The sequence below is a fragment of the Myotis yumanensis genome, unplaced genomic scaffold (assembly GCF_028538775.1).
Source record: "Myotis yumanensis isolate MYYU_CA2020_CCGP unplaced genomic scaffold, mMyoYum1.0.hap1 SCAF_15, whole genome shotgun sequence".
Taxonomy (NCBI): Eukaryota; Metazoa; Chordata; class Mammalia; order Chiroptera; family Vespertilionidae; genus Myotis; species Myotis yumanensis.
In genome coordinates this window covers 30,347,793-30,370,110 of record NW_027223766.1, presented here as the reverse complement: position 1 = coordinate 30,370,110, position 22,318 = coordinate 30,347,793, and the positions used below count along the sequence as shown (strand labels likewise).

The following is a 22,318-nucleotide window of genomic DNA, read 5'->3' as shown; positions in this document are numbered from 1 at the left end:
ATTACCTGTACAAACATGCTAAGAAAACTTTAATCAAATTAATAAGTAAACTACATATGTCTGACCTGAACTTATTTTGAGACAATGGACTAGAAACTTCAGGAAAACAGGGGCTTAATGTAGTGGTGCCTCCAAGAAGTGTGAGATAGGCCTTCTATAAAGGTACAGTAATTTTCAGAAAACCTCCAATACAAACTTTAATACATATGTATTAAAGCCACTCTCTAATACTGTTAATCTACTTTTCTTATTCTAAGAATAATGGCCTGGCAGGTTTGTTTTTCTTTTTGAAGCTAAACATATATGTATGATACAACCTAGCAATCCCACCTCTAGGTATTTACCCAATGAAGTAAAAACTGATTTTATATAAAACCTGTATGTGAATACTTATATCAGCTTTATTAGTACTTACCTAAACTGGAACCAACCCACATGTCTCTCAACAGGAAAACGGATACACAAATTGTCCCATATCCATCCAATGGGATACTAAGCAAGGAAAACGAATGAACCAGTGGTATACACCACAGTATTGATACATCTCAATGCACTGTAGTAAGTGAAAGAAGCCAGACTCTATGATTCTACTCACATAACATTCTAAAAAGGGAAAAGCTAAAGGACCAGAAAAACATATCAGTGGTTGCCAGAAGTTGGGCGTAACGAGAGAGGTTGGCAACAAAGGGGTAACAAGGAGAGTATTTTTTGAAGTATGGAACTTTTATATCTTGACTGTGGTGGTGGTTCTACAACTGTTTGCATTTGTCAAAACTTGCAGAACTGTGTACTGAAAATGAAAACTTTACCATATGTGAGTTATACTTGAAAATAGTCAGAGCCCAGCCCGTGTGCTTAGTGGTTAAGTGCCGACCCAGGAACCAAGAGATTGCTGGTTCGATTGTCAGTCAGGGCACATGCCTGGGTGGTGGGCTTAATCCCTAGTAGGGGCCATGCAGGAGGCAGCTGATTGATGATGTTCCTCTCTCATTGACATTTCTATCTCTCTACCTCTCTCCCTTCCTCTCTCTCTCTAAAAAAATACATATTTAAAAACAAACAAACAAACAAAAACAGTGAGGAGAAGAATACTCGTCTGGGAATTAGGAGACCTTGTATCTAGTCTCAGTTATGCCACTAACTAGCTGTGTAACCATGGATTATCCTCTAATCCTCTTTGGATCTTGGTGACCAAATCTTCAAAACAAGACTGGTAAATTTCTCAGAGTCTATTGCCATGTTTTATAAAGACGTCCTTCTTTAAGTTAGGTGGTAGACCAGATGGCCTATTTCAATTCAAACGAACTACCTCAGTTGCTGAGTTATCATTGCGGGGGTGACTGGACTAAAATACCCAATCTGTGCACATGGTTCTGAAAGTCTTCTTGGATTGGAAAGTGGTATTTCTAATTTGTGTTGTTTTAAAAGATGGAGCTTCGGGAAAGTCCATCTGGTCAGGCAATTCGCAATTAAAATTTGACACATATATTTGGACAATGTGGGAAAAGTCTTTTGGGAAACACTAATGTTTAATGAGTTATAACTGGCCTCAGTAAACAATCATGCTCTTCTATTTTTTCATTTTGTAGGCACTAATTAAAAAGGCATTTGAAGATGGATGTTTTTACTACCTTCATCTGCTTTATCCTCCAGTGGGAACACTGCTTTCTACTGCATGAATTTACTGAAGGCTCATAATTGCTGTTACATTTTTACACTATCCATGAATTTGTAGACAAGGCAGACATTGAAAAGGAGCCAGGAGTGGCTCTATCCAGGTTGAAGAAAGCATTTATAGCTCAAAAGGGAAGATGCTAAGTATAAAAAAATAATAATCTTGATGAAAATAAGATCAAACATTGTAAAGTAGAGGCCCACAAACCATGACTAGCAATTATGCTTGTAAATAATGTTTTATTGGGACACTGCTTTGAACAATTCATTTAGGATTGCTTGTGGTTATTTTTGCACAGTAAGACCCTCAAAAACTAAAATACTTACTGGCCTTTTACACAGAAAAGGTGCCAACACACTTTCATAGAATATGCCCTGAACTATGCTATATGGCTTCTGCATACCATCTCACTTAATCACCTTAGCGCCACCATGAAATAGGAATTATTCTTCCCACTTGACACATCAGAGGTGGTGAAATGTAATGGATAAAGATTTCATGTGGAGTCAGACAGACCTGCACTATGCTTTTTACTAGCTGTCTGACTTTGGGTTTATTACTTAAATTCTCCAACCTCAGTTTCCCCATGTGTAAATTGGGGCCAACACCAATACTGAGTAGGAATCAATGTGACAATTAGTGCAATGCTTTGTCTATTGTATGCATCTAACACTCATTAGCTATATGAGAAAAGCTTTCAGTATCCCTGGGGTGTTTTTCTTCCTAGAGATATTGTCCATTAATAAAACACTAATGATGCCCATCATATGGTTGGTTACGGATTAATTTGAAGGATCCCAAAATAGTCTGCACCACTGCTCTGTGTTACACAACGCACCTTTTCCTCAGTCTCTCACGAATCAAGCCAAAGGAAAGGATAATAACGATGTTTCCAGCTCTGCACTGCATTTCCCAAGAGAAAATTGAAGGTGCCCTAACAGGGCGAACTTTCCTACAAGCAAGTCCACCAGATCGACATCCCCACGGCGCCACTGATGGGACACAGAAGACCAAAAGGCTGCCCGGGAGAAGGAACTGCTTCAAAGGCACCAAAGGAGACAACATTAAAGCAGGGCCAAACATTGTTTATGTTGCTGGCAAATGCGAGGTAGTTACAGGGCCATGGCGAATAAAGGCAGGGAAACCAGAGGCCAGAATTTCAGTGGAAAGGCAGCTGACTTTAGATGATGAGCTGGTTCAGGAATTTCAGTCAGGATGCCTTAATAGTGCCTGTAAACAGATATATTCACTGTGCATCCATGGTGTTTAAAATGCCTTATAGTTCTTGTCTTTTGGTCAGCATCCAGAAGGAGCAGAGCAGGTAAAAGGACACAGCCTTCACCTTCCTTGAGCTCAGGTAACTCCCATTGGCTGGGACCAGCTTTCTCAGTCCATTTCTGTACATTTTGGTCCTATTACTGTCCTGGGGCTCCTGGCCAACTCGGTGAAAATGACTGGTGTAGAATTAACAGCTTAAGGCAAGTTTTAAAACAGCAACCAAAAGCTGGAAAAGTAGGCTTAATTATCTATTATTTCATTTCCTCTAGAAACATGGTAAAATGAGCTTTCATATGGGTGTATCTTTTCTGGAGGTCTGATTATAAACGGATGCAATTAATTTGGGGTGTGTGTGTGTGTGTGTGTGTGTGTGTGTGTTTAATTTCTACATTCAAAACAATGATGTTTCCCTGAGAGAAAATATTTAGAGTTTATTCATTCATTTCATTATGGAGTTGATCTCCAAGGTTCTTTTGAATGTCTCCAGTGGTGGCCAGACTTCCCCCTTTGAGGATGGGGTTCCTCTTTGGAAATGGCAGCCAACTATTTAGCTCCAGATCTTGTAAATAAAGTGGGTAATTAAGCATGGTGAAACATGGTGGGTCAAAAATAAAACTTGGAGAAAAGCAAATAATCCAATTAAAAAATAAGCAAAGGATCTGAATAGATGTTTTTCCAAAGAACATATACAAATGGTCAACGAGCACATGAAAATGTGCTCAACATCGTTAGCCATCAGGGAAATGCAAATCAAAACCACAATGAGATACCACTTCACACACATCAGAATGGTTATGATAAAAAAGACAATAACAAATGTTGGCAAGGATGTAGAGAAATTGGAACCCTCATACATTGCTTGTGGAAATGTAAAATGATACAGCTGCTTTGGAAAACAGTCTGGCAGCTCCTTAAATGGTTACATATGGAGTTATCATATGACTCAACAATTCTACTCCAAGGAATATACCCAAGAGAAATGAAAACAGGTCCACACAAAACTTGAGCACAAATGTTGAAATTAGAATTTTTGATAATAGCCAAGATTCAGAAACAAAAAAGATGTCCATCAATTAATGTATGGATAAATAAAATATTACACTCTTGCAATGGAATATTATTTGGGAATAAAAAGAGATAAAATATTGGCACTTGCTTACAACATGGGTGAACTTGAACAACACTATCCTAAGTGAAAGTAGCCAATCACCAATGACCACATATTGAATAATTCCAATTATAGAAAATGTACAGAATAGGCAAATATACAGGAAGTATATAAGCGGTAGTCAAGTTTTGGTGGTTGGGGGTAGGGGGGGGGCGGTGGCGGGGTGTTGGGAGGACATGGAGAGTGACTTTTAATGGGTAATTTTTCTCTCTCTTTTTCTTAGAATGAGATAACATTGATTTATAACATTATATATGTTGCAGGTATACAACATTATAATCCAATATCTGTATAATATTCTATAGCGTGTTCACCACCAAAAGTCCAATTTCCATACTTCTATAGCAAACCTAGACCCAAAATATTTTAAGGAACCCCAGCTGTCTTTAGAACTTCTGTTATCACTCAACAAAACAAAATCAAACAAAAACAAATTTTTTGCTTTATGTTTTTTTAAAAAAACATCTTTTCAATAAGGCTATGGATTTTCTAAAGGCTGCCTAACATAAAATGAGTTTGAACATTAACATGTAAAGGACAAGCAATAAAAACAGTATTATGAGTGCAGACAAAATATCCAAGAGCTGGAGAATGTGACCTCTTCTAAGGGGAATAGAAGGCAAGGATTCAAAATGCGCAGCTTTTGAAAGCTAAAGAAAATGACAACTGAATTGAAAAGGCTGAACTTAGCATTACCTTCCCAGAACACAAACATATACTTAGCTTAATAGACTTGAGTACTATCTCAGGAAAAATCTTATATATTATGCATCTAGGGCGATGAAAGCTGTAGAAAATGATTTTGCAAAGCAAACACACTGCAGGCTGACAGTAGCAGAGATAAAAAAAAACAAGTCCCAGGCACACATAATAAATTTAGGTCTCATTTCTTATATATCATCACAGGAGGAAAACAAAAGAGTGGAGGAAACCTCAGACACCAAATTGAAGCTTTAAAAAATGCGTGTGTTTTTTCTGATTATAACTGTAAAATGGATTTATACTAGAACATTTGAAATATACAGAAAAATATAAAGAAAAACATTAAAATTAGCCACAATCCCACCACCCAGAGAGAACCATTATCAAAATATTGGCATGTTCATTTGCATCCCTTTTTCTATGTACATATAAAAATATAATTTTTTAATAAAATTGGGCTCTCATTTAAAGAAAATTTTATATATGGCCTCCCCCCTACCCCACTTCCTATTAGTTCTTTGACTACAGTCTCATGTTGTTATATATTCTTTGAAGGAGTAATATGAATGATCCATTATACTGGATCTTATGATTTTAAACAGAATTATTTGATCCTTTTCATGTTACTGGACCTCTAGGTGGATTCTAATTTTTCAGTTTCATAAATAGCACTGCATTGGACTTTCTTGTAATGAATCTCCATTTACTTTTTAGCAGCAACTTAAATGTATATAAATGTGTCAAATTCAAATTTAAATCACTCAATGTACCCATACATTTACCAGTGGAAGTCTCTGGAGACAAGTACAAATAATGCATAACAAATAAACAATACCATTTTCATACCACTCAAAGTCTATATTTATCCTTCTGGGCAGTCATCTTTCAGGCAGTGCATTAGTTCCTCTAGGCAAATGGAGTATATCACTGGGCTAATCTAAATGTAATAACGTGAAACTTGGCTGACCCAGATTTCTCCAATATCAGTATGCATGCAATTACAATATTCTAAAGATTGAAAAATACCCAAGACTCTAAAAAATACATACCTTATTATCCTTTCATTTAAAACAATATACAATGGGCATTAAAATGAAATAAATAAAAGGTTATAGCCAATGGAGGTTGATAGCAACCAACTCTTATCTAGACATACAAGTTCCATACAGTGTCACTTAAGGTTTTCTTCACATTCCAGCTTTATGCTGTCACTTCCAGTTATAGGACTCTTAAGTGCTCTCAACATATTGAAGTTATTAATGGTTCTTGTTTAAAATTATATGGACTTAACATTCCAGTTTTAAATTCCTCGTAGTCTATTTTTTTAAATGGTTCTATTTTCAAGATTCTAAATAGGGTTCTCACAAACACTATAGTGTGTGTGTGTGTGTGTGTGTGTGTGTGTGTGTGTGTGTATACATATAGACACATACCTGTAAAATGTTTTTCTCCCTTTAGTCAGTGAAGGGCAAAGTAAAACGTAACATAACAAAAATCCCACTTACATCACTGGTCATATGAACTATGAAATCACTCAAATTCCAAGGCTCTCTCAGACTAAGGTAGCCTGGGCTGCCCTATAAGTTGTGTGGACTGTGTACACTGTACAACTCTAGGGAGTGCAACTGTACCCTGATCTCTGTGATGGGTACTCTCTGGGGTGGTGCGGTACATCACATAGTAGTATGTGATGACCTTGAAATTAGCTAAGGCAATACTGTTCACCCATCCATTACTTATTTGTGTATCCTTCCCCCATAGTGAGCTATGAAAAAGAGAAGTTAGAGGTGGGAAGTGGCCTTTAAATCTAAATACTTTTTAAATAAAGAAAATGCTGCAAAAACAAAACAGAAACAAAAACAATGACAGTTTCTCCCTGGCTCTTCTTTATCCCTCCCATCTCCCCTTCCATCCACCCACTAGGAAGAGCGGGGTACCTTGTGTGAGTAACTGTAGGTTTCTGACTTCTTCCCGCACCTTCAGCTGGAGCACCTGTTGCAAGATGTGCTGCCGGAGGTTTTCCTGGGCAATCCCCATTCGCTCAAGCTTTTTGTCAGTAAGTCTCAGCAAAGCTCGGCCTGCAGGGGTTCAGGAAATACAAGGAGAAGCACATAATCAAAGGCTGGAGAAGGATTTCCATCTTAGTCTTGGCTAATTCTTCACACCAGAAGTTTCCATCTAAATACAGACTCTTTAGAATACAGGATCCCCCATGACTCTGGTATCAGGAATGGATAATCCGGATGAAAAAAACCCCACACATTAAAAAAAAAGAAGCCACATTTTTAAAAAACATATTTTTATTAATTTCAGAGAGGAAGAGAGAGATATAAACATCAATGATGAGAGAGAATCATCAATAGGCCGCCTCTTACACGCCCCACACTGGGGATCGATCGAGCCTGCAATCTGACCGAGAATCGAAAACCATGACCTCCTGGTTCATAGGTCGACGCTCAACCACTGAGCCATGCTGGCTGGGCCAGAAGCCCACTTTTTATCTAATATTGGCAATCCCCAACTGACCCACACATTGAATGAAATGAAACAGCAACATTTTAACCTGGGTATTTGGGTCACAGACTGCAGGTTTCCATAGAAACAGTGCTGTTCGCTGGATGATGGGTTCTGAGGCTGGCCCACAGGAGCCCATGTTACTGCCAACTCAGCTGAAGACCTGGATGCTGTAACTGTGGTTAGAGAGAAACTCCAAGACGTTTAATGCAGGTTACAATAACGTTTTGGTGAAATATGTATTTAGAGTTCCAGTTTTAATCTGCTGCATGAGCTCCCTTGCTGCACCCCTGGTGCTGGGCTAGGTTTCCACGTCCAGCTGGTGGGAGCTAAGGCTTCCTCCCAATCATTGGCCTAAGGGGTGAGAGTGAGACGGGGAGGGGGAGTGAGAGCTCCCACAGACTGCAAAATAAGGAGCCTCGGGGTGAGAATGCCTGCAGTGTGTAGACACCCTGGACCCTAGGTAGCCCTGCATGGCTTCCTTTCAGCCTCTTTCTTTCCCTGGAAGGTCAGGTGCTTCTGCTGTTACTTTGGTCTCCATCAAATTCTCAAATTCTCTCCTCTCTGTGCTTGCCTTGAAATAAGCATAGGTCTATTGTGAGAGCTGAGAGCAAGATATACAGAGAACGAATGTTGTTAAAGGCCCACAGCACCACCCTGTGCGCTTCCCCCCTATACCCCCAGTCATCACACTGCAGATCTCTCCTCAACTGAGGAAGAGGCAACTATGTGTCATCAATGGTAAGTCTTTGGGGATCACAGCATATACATTTCAGAAGATAAATGGTTTACCTCTTTAAAAAGGAAACGAAATAGCCAGAAGATGGGGTTAATGGGCACACCGAGAATCTTATGGACAAAATCTGATTCACTATTTTCTTTGGATGGTTTCTATAGTGCCACCCATGTCTGAGATTCTGAAAAATCCTTACAATAATTAGATCACTTCCAGGAGCCAATGTCCCATTGATCTCCTATCCCACCCCCCATGTTGACCACACACTAAGAGTTTCCCAATTAAGTGCGGTGCTGCTTTAGATCAGCAGTGATAGGTAGGCAATTGCATCCTTTTTTGTGTGCGCAATTTATATTGTCATATTTTGTTGCTTATCATAAAAATCCAACTGCTAATTCAACAAACATTTATTGAGCATTTACTATGTCCCAGGTTAACTCGGTGTGCTCTGCTGTTCACTGCCTACACAGGAAGAAATGCGGGAGGTAAAAGTCAACTCAATCTCAAAAGAGCAGCACCAACTAAATTTCCTAAACCACAATGCAGGTGATCTAGGCTGCTGGGCGATTCATAGACGCCTAGATTCCTGGAGTTGAAAGAAGGTTCAAGTCCTTCCCATGGATTGTATTCCTGGCCTTTTACTTCTTTTCTTTTTCAAATCAAAACAGGAAGTGATGGTGCCTTGGACACAGGTGGAGGTGAAGAAGTAGAAAGAAGTAGTAGAATTCTGGGTATATTTTGAATGACATTGGGATGTTTAGAAGTGGGGTATGAAGGAAAAACAGACATCAGAAATGACTCAGGTTGTCCGCCTGAGCCCCCAGTGGCAGGGGGCACCATTTCAGCACAGGACATTGAGTCACTGCTCCGAAGAAGGATGTGTGGGAGGGAGGAAATCCCATTAGTGTTTCTGCTATTTTTTTTTTCTTTTGAAAGCACTTCAGATCTGGAGAAATGATGAAAAGGATAGAATTAAACAAGGGAGGACAATCAGAATATTCTCTCTTTCCAAGAGTGGTTTTTTCCCCTTCTAATATGTTTTTATCGATTCTAGAAAGAGAGAGGAAGGGAGAGGGAGAGAGAGAAACATTGATGAGAGAGAAACATCAATTAGCTGCCTCCTGCACATCCTTTACCAGGCATCGAGCCTGAAACCTGGGCATGTGCTTTGACTGGGAATTGAACTGGTGACCTCCGGTGCATAGGATGATGTCCAATCAACTGAGCCACACAGGTGAGGGCATCCCCATAGTATTTTCATTCCTTCAGCATTCTACTCAAAGCCCAGAGTTCTGAGTTGAAGGGGTAGCATAGGCATAACCTGGTGGAATGTAGAGAAATAAGAAGAGTCTGTTATGAGCCAAGCTCTCTTGGCCCCAAGAGAGTTCTTGTGTGCTAAAAATATTTCCCAGGACTCTTTATAGAAGTTCAAGCCAGGGAATATTCTGTGAGGAAGTTCACCCAGCAGAGACATGGATCTGATGCCCTGCTAACAATCTTGGAAAATTAGAATTTTGCTGCAACTGAAGCTTGAGTACATACATCGAAAATTCACTGTGTGTGACTCACCCCACTGCCAGCTCCACTAGAATAAGTACTTTTCCTGTCAGATGTCCTATTGTCCCAGGTCCCCTATTGTTGCCTACGGCTGGCACAGAGTAATGCTCAAGAAATATTTATTAAATGAATATACTTGCTGCTAAAATGAATGTTGTCTTGGTTACTCATAAACTGATGACCTCAAGGTCATTAAATTACTGTCTTTTCTGATGCAAGGTACTCCGTTGGAAACTGACTCTTAGATAGGAAAACAACAATGAGAAACTGGACGTCGTAGAGGGAGGAAGCTGCGTTGTGTTGGTGGCAACCACAAAAAACACGTGCCAAGTAAAGAAATAGAGAACTTGAGACTAAACGAGTGCTCCACCTTTCTGCAGGCTTAACGAAAGACACGTGTCTTGTTCTGTTTTGAAACAGGCATCAAGTGCTACTACAAGCCTTGCTGGATAGATGGGCAGGGAGAACAGGTGAGAGACAATTGACTCAGAGGGCAGTGCCTTCATTTCCTCTGGTTGCCATAACAAATTACAAACATGGCGGCTTAAAACAACAGATGTTTATTCCATAGAGTTCTGGAAGCCAGAGCTCAACATCAGTTTCATTGGGCTGAAATCAAGGTGTTGGCGGTGCCATACTCCCCCTGGAGGCTGTAGGGAACATTTCCTTTTGCTGGCTACCACATTCCTTTGTGACTACATCCTCTAATCTCTGTCTCTGTCTTCGCCTTCTCTTGTGGTGTTTAATGTCACCCTGCCTCTCTCTTAAAAAGACACTTGGGATTTGATGTAGGACCTGCTTACATAAAACAGGATAATCTCCTCACATGAAGATCCTTGACTTAATCACAAATACAAAGACCCCTTTTCTTTATAAGGTAACATTTAGAGGTTTCAGAGATGAGGACCAGGTATCTCTGGGTGGCCATTGTTCAGTCTACTACACGCTGGAGGGAACCTCTGAGATTTCTGAGTGTGGCCCAGGATTCACGGTGTCCACACGGAGAACGGAGGTTCAGGGGAAGGGACTCATCTAAAACCGCTCAGGAAATAAGGGGAAGATTAGGTCTAGACCTTCAGTTCCAATCTGGTCTTTGGTCTCTAGTTCAGGTGCCCCCCATCTTCTGCTCAGAGAACTGTCACAGAAGCCCTGTCATAGCTTTTCAAGATGAAAGATCGCATGCTGTAAAGCACAGTCGGAAATTTCAGGGTTAGCTGGAAGATGTGCCTTTAGTTCATACCCTACTGGGGGGTCTTGGTACCACTGCAAGTGGTTGGGAGTAAATATTTCCCAGAGAAGAGGCTGAGTTACAGAGGTTACTATATAGTTACCCAAACTAATGGCCACTTACTTACTGGGTTAGCTCCAAACCTGCTCTCAGGTAAAGGCCTGCATCACCCAAGGTGTAGAGTTCCCTGGCTCTCCTCCAGTTCTGGCTGGGCCAGAGAAAGAGAGTGACAAGTGTTGGGCATATAACCTGTGTTCTACAGCCTGAACCTGTGTTTCTTCATCTCACCACTATTCCAAAATTAGAATTTGTGAAACAAAGGAATAGGAAGAGAGATATAATTGCAAAAGCATGGGGTCAGGAGTTGAAAGGTAGAGATATATGCCCAGAAAAGCACACTGGAGTCTTAATTTCCTCATCTCTACAATGGGGATGAAAAGGACACTATTTCATAGGGCGACTGTGAGGATCAAATGACGTAACACACATGCCCTTTGCAAAATGGAGTCACTATGAAGATGCCATTTAGGTAGTACCACTCTTTGGATGGCTGAGAATGCTTCCTCCTTCTTCTCCTCATCACAACAATGACTATAATAGCAAATAATTATTAAGCAGTTACTGTGTGTTAAACACTGTCCAAAGAGCTTTCCAGGGACTTCCTCATTTTCAACAATTCTCTGAAGATACTAACTACAATCCATTACGAGCTACTGTACACAGTGGAAGGTCATACATGTACTAAACTTCAGATCTCGGATATAGCTATGCATAGAGACATGCTCTGACCCACCTCCTAAACTTCTGCCCAGGAATTCTTCAAACAGACCTTATGCACTCCCCAAGCCCATTTCTGTCAACTCTCACATAGGCAGCCCCACTAGGGCAGGCGAGAGACTGAGGGCAGGGAAGTCACCATTTCTGGTGACTTAAAGGCAAGCAGTGCAAACAGTGGCATAACTTCATGATGCACAAGCCTGTGATGGCCGTCAGTCTTTGGTCTTCACCCATTGGAGTATGACGGAGGGGTCTTTGAGAGCAGACTTTAGACCGATTCGTCCACTCCTTTATCATGTAGACTATCTACATCTAGACCTTGGGCTGAGCATGTCACATTGCTAGGAAGTAAGAAAGAAAGGTATATAAGTTCCCTGCCAGGGGGACAAGCACAGGTTCTTCAAGAGCCCATAGGTGGGACACCTAACTTAGCTAAGGTCCTTGAACAACAACAACAAAAAAAAAGAGTCAGGAAAGAGGGGGAAGGGCAACTGAGGCACAGGGATCAGCATAGGCCAGTGGTTGGCAAACTGCAGCTCGCGAGCCACATGCAGCTCTTTGGCCCCTTGAGTGTGGCTCTTCCACAAAATACCGACTTCTGCGCATGGGCCACGAAGCTTCAATCGCACTGTACGTGCGCACCCGCACGTGGCATTTTGTGGAAAAGCCACACTCAAGGGGCCAAAGAGCCGCATGTGGCTCACGAGCCGCAGTTTGCCGATCACTGGCATAGACAAAGACAGGGCTATGGAAACCAAATCGTACATTTAGGAAACTGCATAGGGCTGAGTATGAAGTGTGAGGCGGGAAGCATATCATGTGGGGGTCTGACCTGACATTTATGATGCCCACCTGATAGGTAAACCAGTCTTACTTTTTTTTCTCCTCCCCACCCCAGAGCAGCACATAGGAGACACAGGGATGATGTTCATAGTCGTAAAACACTCCCATTTGCAGAACTAATATTATGAATAACTCATTTTTGCCTATACCCAATCCCTGCTCAGTTATGGTAAAAGACTCTCTTTCGCCTTTTGGGGCTAAAAAAAAACAAAAACAAAAAAAAACACGTTTTCCTGTAGTAGTTTTCACTTCCAAAGTACTGTGCAACTTTCTTGCTTATCAAGTCCATTTGTTAATTCCGCCTCCTCCCACAATGAAGATCCACAGAGCAGGGTTTCACTGAAGTTTCCATGCACCTAGTTAGGGCTGACTCCATGCTGGCACTACATAAACACACTATTTGTTAAATGAATGCTGGGTGTGTGACCCAGACAGGGCAAATAAAATATCTTACTAGAATTGCTATGGTTTCTCAGAGAGACATTGTATTTCTTAGATCATATCTCCAGGGACAATATAAGCCTAGACTTGCTGTCAATGACTGTCTTTGCTACCATATGGAGAGATTTTGCTAGAGAATTAAGACAATAGAGAGACAGAACGAGAAAAAAGGGGGTGAGAGAAGGAAGGCAGAGAGAAAGGGAGAAAGATAAGATGACATTTCATTTCCTGAGTAGAGTCTTGCCTGAAGTCAGATACCCCTGGGTTTCTCATTGATGAACGGCAACATTGGGGGGAGGAAGTGACTGAGTTGAGCTCATTTGTAGCCCTTGCACCCAAGACAATCTTGACTTACAGATCTCAGCTTATGTATAATTCCCAGCTGACTCACTGTACCGTCCTGCATACCCCTATTTCAAGAAAGCCCATCCTGGTGTAGGTGATAAGAATGATATGAACCTACAGTAATTTGTTCCCAAAATGTTAATCATTGGCAAATTCTAGTATTTTAATGATCATTCCTTACAGATTGTTTGGAATACACTTTAATTCCGATTGCATACTTCTGTAAGGTTGATACACCAGGGCCAACCTCCTGATCCAGTTCCACCAAGATCACAATCTCAGATGTCCGGATGACATAATGGCTGGAGGAGAACCACTCTAAGGGAGTAGGGGAGCAGGTGGACCACAGTGACCTAGAAAGTTTTGTTTTCCTAAAATGAGCAATTCCCACGTACTTTTGCTAGGCTAGAAAACAGGCCAAGTGTTGCCACTTCTTTTTTTAAGAACTGAAAATCCAGAAGTTTTATGAAATCTCCCAATTTAAAAATTGCCCATGTTTTCCATCCTCTGAGAGCCAAAGAAATCATGTACAGGGGTCACATTTAGCTCACAGGTTGCCACTTTCAACATCTGACTTTTAACCCTCTTTCTGCCATGTCCCTCCCATGTGCAATGGAAAGTGATTTGGGCAGCCTTGCCTTCAGGGTTTCAACTGACTTTAGGAATGGACTTGAAGCTGTGTGAGTCCATTCTGTATGTAGCCTATTCTAAATGAACAGCTAACAAGACCAAGGGTAGCTTGAACTAGCCCTCTGTTTTTTTTATAACCTAGACTTGCATTGCAATCCCATCCTCCTAACTAACCCCCCCCCCCCCCCCCCCCCCCCGCCCGATGCCTGATTTCCTAAGGGTGACTGTGAGTCACCGGTGCCAGAGCCAACAAGGACTCCATGGTCAGCCAGCCCACTGCCTCATTTCCTGGCAGGAAAGTGCACAAAACCTTCCAAGACCGATACGTGTCCTCTCACTGCTACCTGAGTGCACAGCCCACTCTTCACAGCCCGAGAGCCAAGGCCGTTCACTCATTTGGTGACATTTACAACAACGAGCAATGAACCGAAGGCCCTTCTCTAGGCCAAGGGGAAGAAGGGCTAATGGAAATTTGCTTTGTGGTTACTGTAGGTAATTCACCATACTGATGAGAACTGAATATTGATATTTTTTAACCAGACTTGGGTAAAAAGACTGTTTTAGACAATCTAGTTTTTTGGTTGGGTATATTCAAGTGCTGATATTAATAATTAATTCCCACCTGAAATATAAACTCAGAAAGAAATGATATTACGGTGTTTTTCAAACAGAGAGAAAATGTGGCCCTGCATTGCTTTTTTCTGCCCTTCAAGAAAGACTACACAGCTTCCAAACAGTAAAATCAAGGTTAAATCCTTTTATGTTGCCTGTAGTACACAGAATTACCAAATCGCCTCCAAAAAAAATTAATTTAAGAAAACCCTAAAACATTTTGTTTGGAGATTCTGTTTCAGTCCCTGGGAAGACTCAGTAATTACTTCCTCTGTACCTCAGAGCAGATTTTTCAAGCAAAGTCTAGTACCAACATAACACAGACGATAGCCGAAGATGGATGATATCATAAACAACCTTCAAGGTCTTTTCTGCTCCTGATAGGGGGACCTGAACTCCTGGTATGCTGGCGTTTATTTGTTAGCATGTTTATGCATTGTTCTGGGATTCTCTGTTAATCGAGTGTCACTAGATGAGCAACCCACTGTACATTAGACATCTTTTAAAATTAATTACCAAGAGGCATGCGAGATGCCTATTGGCAAGCCTCCTCTTCCCCCTCGATATTCTACTAATGGCCATCACAGCCAACACATGAAGTGTGCCTATGCTGAAGAGACAGGCACGGGCATGCTGGCTGCTATCCTTGAATTAATTTGAACTAGTGACCCATTTCCAAAGTATCGTTTAAAAAGTTTCAAAGCTACTTTGACTTTCTCTTCCTGAATCCTAGGAATTGTTTTTCCTTAAACTTTTATTAAATGTTTAACTTTATTCGTATCAGGGGCTTCTTTAGTAGAAAAAATTAATAAGTGAGCATTGTCCCAGCTCTAGCTACATTCAGCAAAAGAGATGAAAAAGGTGTTCCTGCCTTCAGAGAGCTAAAAAAAAAATTACCTGCAGATGTGAGATCAGTAAGCATGAAATGGCCTAAAAGCAATTACAGTACACCCTCCTTTAACGCCATTGAGAGGTTCTGTGACTTTAAGTGAAACAATGTATAATGAAACCAGCCTTACCATAGGCTAATTGATATAAACAAGGGTTAAGTTCCTGTGGCACCTCATCAATGTTATAAAGAAATGATGCCGAACAAAATGATGTTACTTGAGAACGTGCAGTAGGTGATAAAACCTGTAGCAAAGACCATGAGGGCCATGAGATCTAATAGGAAAGCTTTGGAAAACAGAAAGAGGCCTTGGTTCTGGAGCTGAAAGTCAGGGTTAGATTAACCAGTTATTTGCTACATGGTTACTGTGATGATCACCTCACTAGGCTTCCGATTCTTTACTTGTAAATTGGGGGAAGAAATTACACCTTCTCTCCCAAGCTGTGCCGATTAAGTACTCTACAAAGTAGGCAGAATAGAAAGTATCATTGCCACTTTTCGGACACACAACATCGGATGGGCAGTGGTGTAGCTCACTCCAAAACTAAGACAGGGGCGCCGGAGGCATGGCTTCCTCATCTGTAACAGGGTAGTAATGATTTTAGTCACTTTTTCCATATGAAAGTTAAATTAGGTAGCAGATTTGAAAGAGTCTAGCATAGTGCTTGACTCAATACAGTTTTTTTTCAATTAAACATACCGGTTACAACAAGGTGTGTCTTGTTTGGGTTTCTATATTTATAATTACTATGTCCTATATAATAAAGATCTAATATGGTAATTAGACCGGAGAGTGGAACGACCTTCAGGAATGACCTTCTGGAATGACCAGTGGGTGGGCCCACGAGGGCCAAGGCAGCTGGGACTGCGAGGGCTGAGCCCCTTGCACAGATTTCGTGCACCAGGCCTCTAGTTATAATATAATCATGAATTTGTTCACATGCCTGTCTTCCCTCCCAAATTTTGGGCTCTTTATGAAGAGAATGTGGGTTTCAGTTAACTGAGTAACTCCAGATTCAGCAGTTGGTAGATGTTTACTAAAGTTTTGCTGAATGAATACATGGCCCTATGAGAAAGAGGAAAGAAATTATATAATCCCCATTTCAAAGACAAGAAAATAGGCCAGAAAAGTGAAGGTACTGGCGCAAAGTCACAGGGCTAGGAACTGGCAGGGAAAGACGAGAACCAAGACATGTAATTCAAATTCATACTGTCTTCGCTTAGAAAGGCTATGCACACGTCAGATTAGCATTCACTTACTAAAAATGAATGGTGCATGAGGCGGGGAGGAGAAGGTACAAAGATCCAGCCCTGCAGGGCCACTGACCTAGCTTGGGACCACTCCAGAGGTTAATCCCAGCCCAACCCTTCCCTCTGCCCAGTCCTGTTTCTGTCATTTCCTCCACAGGTGGTGAACCTGAGGACACCACCCACTAAATGTCCAACTCGCAGATCTCCTCTGAGCCCACTTTCTGGGGGACCCAAACTGTGACAGGCTTTTGCTGGACAAAGGGTGCCGACTGATTCCCTGGCATAAACCTTACAGGTTGCCTGTAGTGATTTTAAAACAGCCCGGGTGGCTTCCCAGTACCATCCGGCATGCTTCTGGTCATCACCTTCACAGATGTGTGTGCAGGGAATGAAAATGAATTTCTATAGTGACCTCTGCAGTAAATAATTAGTAAAATAATTCTGCTGCTAAAAATTCTTGTGTATATCATCTATTGATTTTATAAGTGTGCCTCATTTCCATAAAACACTATATAATCATAGTACACTATGTGTTTGAGCACTATGTAAATCATAAGTACATATACATATGCATGCACACATATATTTCCATACACATATGAACATGTATGTATAATTTATCTTACCGAGGGCTAGCTCTATGCCAGGCACCATGATACATGCCTGACAGGAGTTAATTCATTGGGCTTTCAGAGGGAGGCACAATGACTTCTATTTGTTTTTTTAGATGCAAACATTAAAACCTAGAGGGATCCTCATAAAGACTTCCCAGCTAGAAGAGTTGATGCCTTGGCTCAAACCCAGGACCACCACACTTCAGGACCACCACACCTCCGGCTTTCCTGGCTGTGACAGGTCCCTTGTGCTTTTAATCACTACACCACACTGAACATTAATTTGAGCGAATTTATGAAAAAAAATCTGTGAATTTGATAAAAGAATAACAAAAACAAAATGAGACTCACTGGTTCCTCATTTTATAAACTTGGATTTTACGTAGTAAATATTTCCTTAAATCAGGAGACACCAAGAAATACAAACAGGTGAAAGTCACCAAGCTTTTGGGAAATATATCATTGTCCTTTGTAAAAGCGACATCTTCTCGTGAGCTTCGCTTTATAATCCTTTCTATGCAGAGTAATGGAGCATCGCAGCATACACACCTTCAGCTACAAGAATCTGTAAGCCAACACACACTCCACCAAGTTGTGACTGTGAGAACACACCCTCAGAAGCCAGGAGATAGGCACTGTCAAAGGAAGGGCTGATTCCATTGAATATTGATTAGCCTCTAAAAAGAGAACTGAGATGGAAAAAACATCTCATAACTGATAAATGTATTGCTATCATAACATCAACAGCTTGACTTCAATCAAAACTCTATTGGTTAAATTAAGTTCTCTACATAAAAATGTCAAATGTTAGAATTTCACTATCACAGTGAGTAATAGCTTCAAAATGTGGCTAAGCTGAAGAATTCAATGATACCATCCTTAGAAATGGCTTTATGGGATTGCTAGGTCTGAAATCATAAATCTCTATTAGAACGTGAAATTTCCATTGGTTTGGGTTGCATTTCCCAGTGCACCATCATCCCAATCTAAGCCATCTAGACCATTTTTGTACTGTGCTTCTACCAAAAAGAATATAAGTATTTGTAGTGAACATTCCTAGAGTTCTCCCTCAATCACAGAGTGATACGAAATTGGACACATGAAAATTTGAATTTATAACACTTCTTTCAGACTTTCTTTGATGATAAAGTAATAGTTTTCAAGGTTTTTTAAGCCCTAGGTCCTGTGTATTTTCTGGATTGGATTATTACACCATTAGGCTTTATTTGAAGTACAAAACCATTAAAAACTAACAAGGATATAAAAGTCAGACCCTATGATGATTCACCTTTTAAATGAGCTAAGTCATAAGATTCATTGCTGGAAAACACACACACACACACACACACACACACACGTATAAAACATCTGAAGATATTGGGATTGCTCATATATTTAGTAAATGCTTCTACATTTAACCTTGAAATTTTATTTTCAGAATGCCTTTCCACCACTTACAAATGTATCCATGTGATTTTTTTTTCAATCCAGCTTTTAAGATGAAAGTAAGCCTTTCCTGAGCACGATTTACATTTTGTTCATTTGTTCCCCACAAATTATATTTTAAGCTCAATATTCTGATTTATGAAGCTCCATGTCCTTGTCTTCCCATAAGAAAAAGACACATTTCCAAGATTAGATTCTAAACAATCCACCGCATGTGATTATTAAAACACAGGAAAGTTCGAGGTGAAAAAAAATCATATGCCCACAGAAAGAAATAATTCACTATTTCAAAATCATTGAAATTAGAGATGGGAAGGGCTTATTAGGTCATCAATCAAAAAAGAAGTACATGCATTTGATACCCAGATTTAATATGCCAGAGATATTGGGTCACCCGAGATGCCTCTAATCTCTTGATAAAGTGGAGAAACTAGAAAAGAACACTTAAGGAGCAGAGCCCTTAATCAAAGGCAAGTCCTCACAGATCAAAATATCAGAGAGAAATATGTAAGATGCCGGGGAGAGGCAAACGGAGCGATGACACTGAACTCTCAAGGAGATACAACTTGATTGGAAAGTTCTCTAGATGGAGAGGAAGTCATGTATGATAGCCGTGACATTCATGCTGACAGTGTCCAGGGATGGGCTTTACAAGGGACCTGTCACAGCCAGGAAAGCCAGAGAGGTCAAAGGCTAAAGGTTATTATTGTGTGTAAAACCCCAACCTTTCATCTAAGGAATGTAACAACCCTTAGAAACCTGCTCTGTTTTCCTTTCAGTGAAGAGCAAAGGCCGGTAGTAAACATTCTTCTGAGTGTGTGTGTTAGGGAGGGTGGGGGGGTGGAGGGGCGGGGAGGGGAGGGGAGAATGGGTGGAGGGGCCCTGGGACTGATAAAGCAAACACATACAGAGCAGATGCTGGCATCTGCCAAGTCAGCAGACTTCTCCAAATCTTTAAGTATCTTCACATCTCACCGCATGACCTTCGATAACACAAATCTTTGGTAAGCCAGAGTCCGGTTCATCTTTTATTTCTTCATTAGAAAAACAACCTGACACCAGTAACTAGTTGCTACAAGCCACTTGAAAAAGAGAAGCCTGCCAGAATACATAGTGAAATGGGGTTCAAAGGAAGTGCTGGGGAGCAATCTCTAAAATATATCAGAATCTCGTCAAGAGTCCACCCACACGCCCTGCCCTGGGAATTGGGTACAAAGTTTCTCTCCTGATTTCTTGCATCTCTCCACATACACTGAGGTGGGTACCTGCAGAGGTGACTGGCCAGCCTGCCAATTCCTTTAAGGCAACTCTGAGAATTCCGGAGGATTTGTTCATTTCAGCCAGGTCGCTGTTGCAACTGGGCTAAGGAAAACAAAGGTAATCAGATAAAATGTACCCTAAACTGTTGAGCAAATTGGGCTAGAATTCTCAGTGGCAATGGGGAATAGGTCTTCTAGACTTTGATAAATTTTACATGTGTGTGTGTTTAAATTGAGACAGTACAGCAGAATGGTTGAGTAGCATATATATATATATATATATATATATATATATATATATATATATATATGTATGTGTGTGTGTGTGTGTGTGTGTATATATATATATATATATATATATATATATATGTCAAAACCTCCTCATACAACTTAAATATATACCATTTTTATTTGCCAATTATACCTCAATAAAAATGTGGAAAAAAGACATTCTGGAGTCAGATTGCCTGAGTGTAAATTCTAGCTGTTTCGCTTACTTGTTTTAAATTCCTGTATCCTCAGTTTCTACATATGTTAAGAAAAAGAAAGTGTAATAATAGTACTAGTTATATCATAATGTTGCCATGGGGATATTGACCATAACAGATCAAATTTAATGGCTGGCATCTGACAGGCTTATCATGATATAATACAATGAAGTGCACCAGCCATGGCTGGGTGCTCAGTGGTTAGAGCACTGGCCCATGGACTGAAGAGTTGTGGGGTTGATTCCGGTCAAGGGCACGTACCTTTGGTGGCAGGTTTGGTCCTCATCCCCGGCAACCAATGGATGTGTCTCTCTCACACCAATGTTTCTCTCTCTCTGTCTCTCACCCTCCCTTCCACTCTCTCAAAAAAAATCAATGGTGAGAATTAACAAAAAATAAAGGAAAAGTTTGTTCTAATAAAAAAAAAATAAAGTGCACCTAAGAAATAAATCAGAGGGAGGGGAAGCTCTGGTGAGGGACATAAACAGCAGTGCCATCCTCTTACAAGGAAGAACCTGTAACTTGAATTTACAAGGCCATTGGTGATTGATGACAAAAATGTTGCCAGGCCTTTGGAACAAAGACAATATATTGCATTTGTTCTTCAGCAATATGATAAGCTTGGTGTGATGTGTTTTGTTCGTTTGACTGACTGGTTTTTGGTATCAATACTACTTGGTGTTCTCAACTCCTTCTTGGATCTGTGGTTTGGTGACTGCACTAATTTTGAAAAATTCTTGGCTTCTCAAAGAAAATGCAAATATTTTCTTGGCCTCATTTTCTCTTTCTTTTCCTTCTGGAATTCTCAATGACACTGAGGGTGGCTGAGGTATTTTGAGGCCTTCCTGATTTCAGAGTACCTCATTTGTTAGCCTGGAAATACAGTAAACAGAGTTTAACCCAATGGTTCTTAGTTGCCATTTGAACTTTCTGTCATTCAAATATGTACATAGTATGTACATACAAACTTTAATGTCTATAAGAATTACCAAGGGAGTTTGGTATGTAATGCAGAATTCAGAAACAGGAATTATGACTTGGTAGATTTGGGGTGAGGTTGGGATGATATACACTTATAAGCACCCTGCATGAGGCTGAGGCAGGTGAAATCATGGTTACAGTTAGAGAAACGTCAGCTCAAGTGCCTTACTATTTTCTACTTGTGGCACTCCAATAAGTTCTGTAAGATTAATGACCCTCTGCCTAACCTATACTTCCTTTGTTATATATTAAAATTGTCTTAATTTAGTTCAAGAATGAACTGTTCTTACAACTCTCCTACAATGGCCAAAATTATATACACTGATAATACCAAGTGTTGACAAGGATGCGGAAGAACTTGAATTATCATGAACTGCTGGTCAAAGTGTAAACTGGAATAATCACTTTTGAAACTTTAGAGTATCTATTAAGCTAAACATACAAAGGGCCCAGCAATTCCATTCTTGGGTATGGAAATGAGTGTTTCTTTCCATCATAAGACATGTACAAGAACATGCTTAGCAGCTTTACTCAAACTAGCCCCAAACTAGAAATCATCCAAAGTTCCTCAACAAGGGAATATTAAAGTTTAGGATATAATCATCCAATGAAGTATTATTCAACAATGAAAAACCACAGACCACAGTTATATTTGACAATATGGATGAATCTCAAGGAGAAAATCTTGAGAGGAAAAAGCCAAGCATAAAGGAATTTTTTTTAAAAAAGTAAATAAATCTAATATATGGTGGTAGAAGTCAGAATGGTGATTCACTCTGAAGATAATCAGCTGGGATATGGCACAAAGGACTCTATTAGAATGAAAAAAGAAAGAAAGTTAGGATGGGAGGGAGGAAGAGTGGAAGGAAGAGAGAAAGAAAGAT

General features: G+C 40.4%; 1 protein-coding gene across 2 annotated transcripts in view; it reads right to left on the bottom strand.

Moving 5' to 3' along the window:
- Positions 1 to 22,318, bottom strand: part of SAMD12 (sterile alpha motif domain containing 12) — a 340,116-nt gene that overhangs the window by 139,441 nt on the left and 178,357 nt on the right. For both annotated transcript variants that reach the window (XM_070392126.1, XM_070392128.1), the window contains exon 4: positions 6,761 to 6,901. In XM_070392126.1, coding sequence (XP_070248227.1) covers positions 6,761 to 6,901 — 141 coding nt within the window. The remainder of the gene's footprint in view (positions 1 to 6,760; positions 6,902 to 22,318) is intronic.